The sequence below is a fragment of the Xenopus laevis genome, chromosome 5L (genome assembly GCF_017654675.1).
Source record: "Xenopus laevis strain J_2021 chromosome 5L, Xenopus_laevis_v10.1, whole genome shotgun sequence".
In the NCBI taxonomy this organism is placed as follows: Eukaryota; Metazoa; Chordata; class Amphibia; order Anura; family Pipidae; genus Xenopus; species Xenopus laevis.
The window spans coordinates 77,576,872-77,589,727 of NC_054379.1; the positions used below are offsets into that span (position 1 = coordinate 77,576,872).

Sequence of the window (12,856 nt, forward strand, 5' to 3'; positions counted from 1 at the left end):
ACATCATTTCAAGCATTTCACATTTTACTAAAATTCTATTAAAACTTTTCCTAGGTTAATAGTGACGTCTTGATAAGCTATACATATGGGATCTAATTTATTTGAAGTTTGTACCAGCTTTTTTAGCTTTGTCACGTGTAATATTAGGGAGCTCCAAGCAACTGCCATATGAACACATGAAGAGCAAATGAGAAGGTTGTCAGCTACAAAAATGTTTATATAAATTACAGTAAAATATCAAAACTATGGTGCATGTTCAAGACAAACTCACTGATTTTTTAAAGGGGCAGTGAACCCTCTTGTTCAACATTAGCTCAATGAATATTGCTTGAACTAAACATACTTGGCAGACAGAAAAATTTAAGATACTCCATGTTTGGGCCGTTAAGAGGTACTACATCCCTGTTTCAAAATCTAGATTAGATTAAGATTCAAATTCTACATTACAATGATTGTACTGATAACGTTGTTGCTGCTGCTACAGGTATGGGAACTGGTATCTGGAAACCTATCTCCAATTTTATTCAAATAATCCCAAGTGTTATAAATGTTTGCCTTTTTCTCTGTATTAATAATAAACAGTAGCTTGTACTTGACCCAAACCAAGATATAATTAATCCTTATTGGAGACAAAATAGCCCTATTGGGTTTAATGATTTTTTAAATGATTTTCTAGTAGATTTAAGATATGAAGATCCAAATTACAGAAAAGTGATTTTACTCATATAAATCCAAATGGAAAAGAAAAATATTACTGTACAGAAAAATGTTTTAAAGAGGGACATAAATTTCATATTACAGTAATTTAATGATATGTTGGAGCTCTAAAAATACATTTTAATAATAATAATAATATATTACATTACTGATACTTAACCTAAATGTTGCTCAATCCTAATGTTGCTGTTGTACAACTCCCAGCAAACTCTAACTGTCAAGGATTAATGCCTACTTGTATCTAGTTAAGAAATATTGACTGCAAAAGCAACGTAACTGCTGACTCCGACTTAGAATTATAGAAATACTGGTGGTTTTTCTGAAAAGAAATGGATGCACTCGAGGAACTTCTAAAATAAAAAAAACTTTATTCATTGATATTTTCGCTACCTAAAGCAATGTTAACTTTATCTTGATAATGACTGAAACAGCTAGAATTTTGAAAGTTTCTTGCCGTTCTATTTTGATTCTGTGGTTATCACAGGAACTGGCATTCACTAAACTTTAGAGACTTATCTATAGTTAGGGTTTCCACCTTTTCTGGAAAAAAATACCGGCCTTCCTATATATTTATCTTTTTTCACTATTAATAACATTGGGATCAACCATCATTTTTACCGGCCAGGCGGCAACCCTAACTATAGCCCAACAGAAATGGGGCAAAGCTTGCACAGGCCACCCCACCCCAGGACATGCCCAACAAACATACTCACACCATCCATCCTCCAGCCTTGCTCTGTGGTGTCCCTGGCAGCCTCCAATGGTGGGATTTTTGGTGTAGTCAAACCCCCTCTCACCCCTTGTAGTTATGATACTGCTTTACTGTTCTCAGGCCCGGATTTGTGGAAAGCCACCAAGGCCCAGGCCTAGGGCGGCAGGATTTTAGGGGGCGTCATGAAGCCCAACCACACCCACATTGGTTCGGAAGATCTGGGGCTGATCATGAGATACAATCGTTTTTTAAATTTCCCATGTGGCAATCACGAATGCTCCCGATCTGATGATGAAAATGTGTGCATGTTCATGAATGAAGGGGAGGGGACAGGGGTGATGAACAGCAGTGGGCCTAGGGGTGCCCGCTTTGTAACAGACATAGCTGTTACCTAATTTACAAAAAAATCACTTTTTAGCTTTTCATTTTTTAATCTTCAGTGTTTCAGTTGGTAGTTTTTAATTGTTATTCTTTATTTGAAATGTATTAGATGAAATATAAACCCCTTAAACCACTCCATTGGTATTCTCTCCCTCTCTCTCTGAGTATTGTCAAGTGACTAGATATTGCAAGGGGCAAATACAATGAGTCCTTGGTACAATTACTTTGTGTGCTGATGTCCTTATATATTTGAAACAACACATTTGCAAATAATTACAATAAACATAGCTTCTTAAATAATGCTTTATTGCATGCTTTGGCATTATGCCTGGCTTTTAGTCATAACATCATGACAGTGCATGTATATATTTTCTGATTGGTCAAAAAAAAAAGAAATATCAAAATATTAACACCCTTACTGATTAAGATTCTGCTATATCACAAGATACAGAAACAATTTTATTTATAAAATGCACTTTAATGCCCATCATTTAAAGGTATGTGAATGAAATCTTAAATTCTTAAGTGGACTTACTTTCTGGCCTGTTTCAGATTACAGTTCTAATTTTTCTGCACCAGAGCCTTCACAAAAATAAACAGTGAGCTAGACAGATGTGATGTTTAATTACATTAAAAAAGCCTGATCTGTTTTATTATGGCTATGGAGACAAGTTAGTAGGCTACATATGATAGTAAATGGTGACATGGCAAGTGTTCTTAGTGTGCAACTGTTAAGCCCACAAGTAACTTTTCTGAACAATGAACATGACAGAAGCAACTTATGTTACAAATAAACTTTGTTAGGTCAGCCCCAAACAACTGTTTATTCAAAAGTCATAATGTGCCAAACAATATAAATAGGATATGGGGCCACTGCTCTTTGATGAGATATTTTTTTCAGAAATTAAAATGGTATTTTTTCTTACAAAACAAGAAGATATTTGTAATGCTCAAGTTCTTACACATCTTGCTCTGTTTCTCAAAGTGACAGAAGGACAGCAGCGTACAAGCAGAAGCTGCCTGAGATCAATTGTCCATGCTGAGCTCTCTGGAGATCTCCTTTCATTTTGCTCTTGCAGTTGTTCCATGTAAAGGCTGTCAGTTTTCTAAAGGGTTTCTTCTTTCATCATAAAATGCTCCTTGTAAAAAAGAAATGCAATTGTTGGGCTAAACCCTGGGAAGTGCCACCTTGCTTGTCATATTTTTGGAGTTTGAACAGTTGTCTGTTTAACAGCTGCAATTCTATAAGCTTGGGGCAGGTGGTTCTTTGCCATCCACAACATAGGATTGTATATCAACATATAGTCCTCTGACCTTTCATTTATGTGTGTGCTGTTTTATCAGCATAGTACTCACTGTACGTACAGTTTTATATATATACTGGACATGATCATCAAACAGGACATGATCATCAAACAGGTAGCTTGCACGGAAAGTAAAATTCACGTAGGCATTAAAAATATTCACAACACCATAAAATAGAGTCTTTTGTCAAAAGTAAGCCAGTGAATTTATATTAATATATATTTATATATATGTATATATTTATATACTTCTTTCGGGGTGGCACCAATTACTTTTAGATAACAATTTAAATAGAAATTCTGGTCTCAGCAAAGAAAGAAGAAATGTATTTTGTCTCCTAAAAGTCTTGTGATTTGGAGTCCTATTTTCATCCTTCCCTTGCAGTCCTAGTGCTGGTTCAGGTCTGTTCTAGGTCTTGATTAATCCGAGATGTTGGATAAATGGATTGACTCAGAATCTTTAAGAACATCAGCTCAGGAGAGTCCCGCCACAGAAGGAGTAACGACGAGCTGCAAACCAAGATCACAAGCGGTTACCACCAAACCAAAGCAACTCCATGTCAGCTCAGAATGTCACCAATTCTACATGCTGGAGAAAATTTAGCAGGTTAAAACCAGTACAGATCCTTGCTTTTATCCTGGGGCTGTAAACCTGGGAATGGAATAGAAGGAGAGAGAGAAGGAGAAAGAAGAAAAAGGAGATATAAAGGTACAAGATGTTTTAGGACAGGGGGAAATAAAAGTAGGTGATAGATTTAATGTGGCAGATTAGGATATTTTAGGACAAGAGGCTAGAGCAAGAGAGTTAAGAGCATAGGATATGAAGTGATCAATATTTGCACAAAACAAATAAGCACATAAGGATATGTGATAGCTTAGTATGTGCTATGCTACAGGTTTAGTTCACTATATTTATACTCTGTAATTTATCTGGTTTGGTAAGTACAGTTTTCAGGTTTTGTGAGATCATTGAACCGAGAACCTACCTACCTTTTTAATTAAAAACCACAATTGCTGGTTTTCTAGGAAGGGAATGTGATGCTGACTGATGTAAAGGTGCCTCCATTTGTGCTACCTGTTACAATGTGTGGAGAAACCATTTTGAAACAAATTTATGAAGGCATTATCTAGCTCCAAAACACTGAAATTGTTGATACATTTTATTATCAATTATATTCTGATTAAATAAAAGCAAATAAAAAAAAGGGACCAGAATGCTTCTTTTATTTGCTGAGTAATTGTAAGGAAAAAATTAGTTGTTGAATACAAGTGTTTCCCATACACAGGCATGTTTTCCTTGACTCATATAGTTATTATATACAATACATATTGCAATGGAATGATGTATAGGAGTATTCATACACATACACTATGAAAACTTACAAGGTATAGTGGAGGACTCCAGGGCTAGGTTTAGGATGAATAAAAGGAGTGGCCTGTTTTTGAGAGGAGCCATTGCTTTGTACAACTCAGCTTTGCTATTTAGAAAAATTTGATTGTAACAGGTAGTAGTAACTAACGGTGCATTTAGGAGTGCCGGTTGAGGCGCACGATTTGTGGAGACCTTTTGCGCCTCTTATCATGGCACTAAACACCCTGAGTAAATCTTTCTTTGCATGGCTACAAAATATAAATACCTAGACTAAATGATAGTGTCTGTTGTGTGTACAAACATTTATGAACAGAGAATTAAAATAAGCTTACCTGCATCTACATTAAGGCCAATGCTCTGTCCCATGTCTGTCGCTGGCCCTGTAAATGGCCCAGGTGTTGTCCATGCAGAAGTGGCTGGTTCTCCCTTTCCCAAATCACACTGTGCTGTAGATGCAGATGTTCCTGCTGGGGTGATCCTGTGAGGTCGAACGGAGGCTGGCACAAGGAGGGAGCTGTAGCGGGGATCAAAGTGTGTGCTGTAGACCTCATGCATACCCGCCCGAGGGTAACTGGACCCTTGTGTATTTAAAGCTCCCCCAATAGCATAAGGGTGATGGTGATGATGATGGTGATGTGCATGGTGCCAGGGCTCAGGAGGACCTTGGTGAAGGTGACTGTGAAGTGATGCTGGAGAATAAGGGTCTGCCCCAAATGGAATCTCTGCATGTGGACCACTCAGAGGACTAGCTAGGCTACTGCTCAAGGAAGAGGGAGCAGAAACTGCAGAAGGCTGATAACTGCTATTCCAAAATGATGGTGGGAAGCTCCTTTGATTCATTGGGAAAGATGCGTCTGTAGAGAAAATTAGAAGAAAATACGTTTTCATTAACTTATTTATGCAACATCTTGAGATCTATTAAGCTAATATCACAAACCAAACACGCTGCAGACACTCCATACATAACTCCCATAAACTTTGTCTATGCTACCTACAGTACATTTCTGGGACCCCCAGCAGCAGCAGTCTGCTGACACTAATGTTGCCAAGAAAATACAGGTATTCTAAACACAGTCCTAGTTTAAAAGTTATTTTATGTCCAAAAGGCATTGTTATTTTGCTTCTTACACGTATTACTGTACCTTACTACTGTACTATTCTCCCTACTTTACTACTCTGTACCTTACTACTCTCCCACTAATGAGATAAGTTAGTTTAAACAGGGGCACTGAGCTCTGTATAAACACCCTCTGTACAGTATGATCTACTGATAAATTAGGGAGGACCAATCACCTTTCCATAGAGCTGATCTCCTTGGTGGAGGGCTGACAATGGAAGACAGTGTTCACAACTCCCCTTTTTAAACCACACCCACTTTAAACAACACCCATGTTACCACAAGAACTTTTAATACCATGTCCACATTAATGGTGGTAGCACACCAAATACCCAAATGTTTGGTGCTCACTGCAGGGATATCACTCAATTTCCAAATGCTAACAAACCCCTACCAGGCTGGCGTCCCAGGTAGCATAGGGCAAGCAAAGTACGGCACACACACACACAGGTAGCATAGGCGCATTAGGCGCTTCGTCCTTTAGTGAATTTGCCCCACAGGGAGCACAGGATAGGCAGAGTATGGCTCACACAGGGAGAGCATAGGACAGGCAGAGTATGGCACACACACAGGGAGCATAGGACAGGCATATTATGGCACACACAGGGAGCATAGGACAGTCAGAGTATGGTAGACACAGGGAGCATAGGACAGGCAGAGTATGGCACACACAGGGAGCATAGGACAGTCAGAGTATAACACACACAGGGAGCATTGGGCAAACTGAGTATGGTACACACAGGGAGCATAGACACAGGGAGCATAGGACAGGCAGAGTATGGCACACACAGGCAGCATAGCACAGTCAGAGTATGGTAAACACAGGGAGCATAGGACAGGCAGAGTATAACACACACAGGGAGCATTGGGCAGACTGAGTATGGCACACACAGGGAGCATAGGGCATGCAGAGTATGACGCAATGCAATCAGGTACACGTGTCTAAACTACATACTATTTCAATCTTGCAGCCACCATGATTATTCTGTATCATTCACTGCCCAAGCAGAGCTTACAATGTATGTCCCTTCACATAAACTATGGTCAGTTTTATCAGGAACCAATTAATCTGTCTGTATGTTTTTAGAGTGTTGGAGGAAATCCACCCATGAAAAATGCCTGCAGGTAATGCCCTAATGATCAAACTTAGAACTGGAAGGCAGTCAAGCAATTAAACAGCTATTTCTGCACATTGACTGTAAATGTTAATACTGTCTTATAATACACAAAACCATCAGTGAAAATCAGTGGTTAGTGATGTCACTTGTCACATGACTCATTGATATATGTGTATTATAATAATTATGGTGTACATTGCTCACTATTTGTCTCTTTTAGGCCATGTGCACAAAATGTATACATATAAGCCAATTTTGCCCTAGTGCAGCTACCATATAAACCAACCAGAGGTCTTCTTTCAATATTCTTCCTGCACATGCCTATGGCATGTTGATTGCAATGTAACTAGTCGAAACATAACAGGACTTTGCAAAAGGAACACTTTTCCCCCCAAATTCAATAGTTTACCAAAACTGGATCATTCCCATGATATTCAAATTGAAAGATTGCATTTAGTGATTGTCAGGGTAAATTATAAGTACATACTGTATTTCAGTAGTGGGTGGGAAGCTTTAGTGGCAACAACTTTAAGCACTAGTTTACATGCCTGGGCCACACACACATTCACTTGAATAGCATTGATTTGATTGGCTGCAGGGCAGTGACATAGGAACAGAGAATGCACCGAAAAGTAGCACATAAATCCTCACTGTCTGTAATTTCTACCCAGCCATTGGTAATCTCTGCATTTAAATGGTGGAGGATGTGGTCAGCAATGGTGAAGATCTAAGGTGCCTAAGGGTAAATGGCAACTGTATTTATTAATAACATGAAAACAATGTTTTTGCAACACAATTTCGGTTGTAAAAGTATTTATTTTGCAAAGTCCTACCATTTTGAAAAAGGTTAACATCCCCTTTAACTATACTATAAATATGAAAGATTGGGTAAAAATGTAATATCAAATTCAATCATTTTAAATTTTGTGATTTGCTCAGTACTACACTTTCTTGGACAAATCAATGACCTTAGTTCTAGCCAAATAATTTGTCTCTATTTCTATTATTCTGTAACCCTTTTCTGAATGGCCATTAACGTTACAATCCTCTGGATCTTTGCTCGATAGGCCACGTGGGATCATAATAGGTGCCTTTGTAGAACTGATAATAGAGGTTGACATTCATGCAGTGACTGCAGACCTTTTAGATATCTGGTTGAGCCTTTACAAGATGGTAAAAGAGACCACTGTTTTGGCCAATAAGCTAATTTGAGACGCTAAATCAGCAGGCTATATTGGGAGTATATGGCTAGCAGCATTAACAGATATCAAAAAGATTTTTCTTCAACCATCTGCACACCATTTGGATAGGAGGGTGTGGTCACAGGCAGGAGGGAAAGGGTGTTGTCCTTACTGGGTCCCCTGAATTGCAGTGTCCCATGCAGTAAGCAGGTTTGCTTATATGAAGTTATGCCACTGAAGGTATGAAAACGGGACATAAATAGATTCCACTCAATTAAATGTCTCTCTCTTATAACGCTGACCTTTTTCATATTCAGATTTTAGCAAAATAAAAAAGTTATCATTACCTATCAACAATAACCAACTGTGTGAATGGATGGGAAGATTATAAGGGGCCACACATGGCATGTCTTTCTATTGCAGAGCTGGGCCAACACATAAGGGTGCTCAGCCCGACACTGCCCTGTCTATTCACAGCAGGAAGCAATTATTTCTCATACCAGATGCACTGTCAATACATTATAGTTTGTACCAGTGCAAACATCCATAATTTGAAACAATTGCTTCCTGCTTGTGATTTCTTATTATACAGATGAACAGCAGGCTTCTGTAGTATGTGGTGCTTGTTGCAGAGCAATATTTAATATAAATTGGGGGCTTGGGTAAGAAAGAAGATGTATTACTGACTGCACCGCCTTATTTTAAGCACCTTTAAGCAGCTGCCTCTTTTTCCTAACGCTAGTTCTGACCCAGTTCTATTGTTCTTGTTGCTTGTGAAAAAAGTCAGATAGTGTGCAGAGTAATGTGGCTCTTTGCACAATATCCCACACAGTGAACAAAGTGTCCTTCAGGCTGTGCTCTGCATCCAGAAAGTTCCATCCCTCTTGCTAATTGTCCTTTCATCCTATGCATGAAACTGTAAACAGTGAACCTCATTGTAATTTGGTTTAATGTAATAAGTACTTACACAGACTTTTTTAATTATAGTACAGGAAGGTAGGTTATGTACAGTTTTAACATGTTTCATTGACTGAACTCATGATAAAAAAGTTTTCTTATTTCCCCTTTAAAGTAAAGATGCTATGCATTGGACGGCCATTAAGATCTGAAGGCAAGTGCTTTACTATCCAGCCCTACTCACCCTCCACATACAGTACCATCCAGCCTTGTTCATCCCTCTATGTACAGTACCATCCAGCCTTGTTCATCCCTCTATGTACAGTACCATCCAGTCTTGTTCATCCCTCTATGTACAGTACCATCCAGTCTTGTTCATCCCTCTATGTACAGTACCATCCCACCTTGTTCAGCCCTCCATGTACAATACCATCCAGTCTTGTTCATCCCTCTATCTATAGTGCCATCCAGCCTTGCTCAGCCCTCTATGTACTGTATCATCCAGCCTTGTTGACCCCTCCATGTACAATACTATCCAGTCTTGTTCATCCCTCTATGTACAGTACCATCCAGCCTTGCTTAGCCCTCTATGTACAGTACCATCCAGCCTTGCTCAGTCCTCTATGTACAGTACCATCCAGCCTTGTTCATCCCTCTATGTACAGTACCATCCAGCCTTGCTCAGCCCTCTATGTACAGTACCATCCAGCCTTGCTCAGCCCTCTATGTACAGTACCATCCAGCCTTGCTCAGCCCTCCATAAACTGTGCCAGCCATGTACAGTCACCCTTCCATTTAGTGTAACCTCCACTCTCACTTACTTATTATTGCACTGTAACATCCAACCCTCTCAACCCTCCATGCACTGTACTCAACCAGCCTCACTCGCCCCTCCATATACTTTACCCAGCATCAGCACTCACTCTTCCATGTTTTGTAGCTACCATCCACACTCATCCTCTGTATACTGAAGCCATGTGTCCCACTCACCCCTCCATGTACTGGCACTTCTAGATGACTTGGCACTGGTGCTGCTGGGTGAGTAACTGCTGGGCTGACTGAGGGCCCTGCTGAAGTGCTCATCCACCACCGAACTTATGTCCCCCTGAAAGTAAGTGAAGAGCACACATCTGGAGCTGATGTACTCTGCCTCTGGGGGTCTCTCCTTCTCCGGGCTGCACTCCTCTTCCTTGATGCTGGTGGGCACGTGGCTGGAGAAGGAGCTGCCACTGGTACTGGCACTGCTGCTGGTACTGCTGCTCTCTGGTGCTTCCTGCATCTTCGAGTAAAAGGCAAGTTTCTAAAGAACAAAAAACAAAAACAGCGATCAGTCACACAGAAGGCACCACATGCAACGACAAATGTGCCCAAGAGTGTCCGAAATGCGCCCTTCTTCATCTCTGCTGCACCGCGTGGTGGGCACATAACATTTATATCGACTCAATTGATTTCTTTCTTGGGCACTACGAAAAATTCTCGGATCTCCAGTGTTTGTCTTGCCGACCCCGGCGGACTGCGGTAATTATCAATTGATCCCTAGCGTGCAAAGCGCAGATTTGCCATCGGTCATGTCAAGCGTAAACTTTAATCTCTCTATTTATAGCAAATATGACTTTTTCATTCATTTATACTCTCTAACAAAGTGCATACAGTCAATATAGATATATGCCTAGTAATTGCCGTTTTCTGTTGTATTTTAAAGACAAACCAAGAAAGTGATTTTCGACTTTTCGCATAAATATTTGTCTTTGTTTTAATTTATCTTAACACGTATAGAGCAGTAGGTAACAACATTACTTAGTTACAACATTTTTTTGGAGTTCCTCAATGCAGTTTACAAATCCGTTGAGTTCTAGAATTGTTATTGGAAACTCCTCCAGGACAGGGATGTATATGGGAATCAAGTGTAATGCACTGCGGATTATGTCGGAAGACCTGCAATCCATTCGTAAAAGATAGCAGAAATATTATATTCAAGCCATTTCCGATCATTATCAAAATACCTGAATTAAAAATAACTGTCAGAGAAGTGTTTTTTGTTTTTTTATACACTAAGCGAGGAAAGTGATGACTTTATAATGCATTGATTTGTGTGTGTACAGCACAAATATGAGACTCGTTATAATCCTATACATTCAGTCAATACAAATTATACCATTTGCGACATTTGAAAATGATAGTTATAAATCGAAAATCGTCAATAAATAATTTCTAAGAACGAATTCCTGCGGCACCAAACTACCATTCTGCAAACAAGGCGTAGAATTCGGCGTAAAATTGCGCCACTTCCAAATCCAAACGAATTCATATATCCACATAATGAAACTTTTTTAATTGGATCTAACGCGATTTCGTCAATCTCTGCCATGTTATTCACGCTTAGAACCTAAATTCTTATTATTACCATCTCCTAACTCCATTTGCTAACTTTTAAAATCTATAAATCGTTTCATATAAAAATCTACCAGTCCCAACTACCTATAAAATATTTTGTCAGCTGTGCCTAAACCTACTATCTGAAGGGATTCAGTCCTTGCATGTGAACTTACCAGGATGTGGAATTCCTACAACACTGCTATTTGGTTACAAAATACTATTTATTGCACGGAAACTTTGTAGAAACAGGAGGCAGAGCAGCGATTCGTTCCGTGCAGGCAGAATACAATGGGAACTGCTGTGAGTTATTGCGATTGCGATGCCAGTGAGTGTGGGAACACGTGGAACGGACTAGGACAGGTGCAGACTATGGGAAAAGGATTTTTCCAGGCCAGCAAAAAATTCTCTCGAATTAGATAGAATAGAATCAAGAGTTGGCTACAAGATATTCAATTGCTCGCATAATCATACGTCTGTCATTCAATTACATGAAACCAGCAGAGCGTGATAATCTTTTCTAATGTGTATACCATACACTATATATAATAACTGATTATTACAATAGCTAGAGATTAATTCCACATGTTAGGAAACGACATCGAAGAAATCGATACATTGTTCATGAAAATACAATGAACCGCATAAACGGTACGGTTTATTGATGATAAATGTGCGCAACGGAGGCAAGATGATTGCGAGTTAGCGGCTGGGTAAATATTATTCTTTGCACCTAATCATGATGCCATTAGCGCAGTGCTACAAACCGCAGCTTGCCAATCGCTCAGATACAGCCAGTGTTGGACATTCTGTTAAATGTCCCACTAAAAGCAAAGTGGGAGTCAGTTCAAGCTAAAACGAGGCAACTTGTCACTGCATGTGTTTGTATCTCACTGAATGGGAGCAGGCGCTTTCCCCGGCATTTATCACTGAGGTGCAAGTTTGCTGTTTGGGTGGCACTTTAGAAACACCGCTGCTGAGCTTTCATGTGACTCACCTGGCAGGCTATTTGTATACCCAGCTTGTGCCCAGTGCATGAATCCCAAATCGCACGTACCTGATGATAAGGGCTGTATGCTGCTGCAAAATAAGGCTGAGGAGGACCGTACACTTGGTACATAACATCCAGACAGCTCATGGCTAGCGAGGGATGATGCTCCTAATTGGGCTCGGGCTTTCTTTTCTGTGTTTGCCTTCTCATCAATGTCCAGAATTACTCCTCCATGCAAGCTCCTCTTGCTTAGATCCTTGCTATAATGTGAACAAGTTGCAGCCTCCGATGGGCAGCGCTACCCCTGATAGACCAGCGTGCGCGGGCACAGACTAAACTTCAGTATGGGACAAGCTACAGTGCACTAAGCAGCTCGGCTGCAGCTGGAGGGCATTTAAACCTTGCGCATGCGCGATGGCTCTCCACTTCTGCTGAACAAGAGCCACAAGGAGTAAGCAAGGGAGGTGGGAAACCTGAAAAGCCAATCGCTAGTGTAGCTGTGCTTGCTATTCTCACTGTATATACAGGACCGGTCTGGACTGCACCCTAGTGCAATGGGCACTTTTTTTAAAATCATTGTCTTAGTATTCTTTATCTACCTACAAATAGCAACACAAACCAAAGCTTGCATCAGTATCTTATTGAGCATATTTAGAGGCAATATTTAAAAAATAATAATAATAATAATAATAA

At 39.9% G+C, this 12,856-nt stretch overlaps 1 protein-coding gene across 2 annotated transcripts; it reads right to left on the minus strand.

The window, feature by feature from the left end:
• Positions 1-2,099: 2,099 nt before the first annotated feature.
• vgll2.L (vestigial like family member 2 L homeolog) lies at positions 2,100-12,536 on the minus strand. 2 transcript variants are annotated; one of them, XM_018261680.2, is made up of 4 exons: positions 12,230-12,536; positions 9,790-10,099; positions 4,819-5,340; positions 2,100-3,766 (listed from the first exon to the last, which is right to left on the minus strand). In XM_018261680.2, exons 1-4 carry the CDS (start codon positions 12,308-12,310, stop codon positions 3,723-3,725), a joined length of 957 nt encoding a protein of 318 aa, XP_018117169.1. In that variant the 5' UTR covers positions 12,311-12,536; the 3' UTR covers positions 2,100-3,722.
• Between the last annotated feature and the right edge of the window lie 320 nt (positions 12,537-12,856).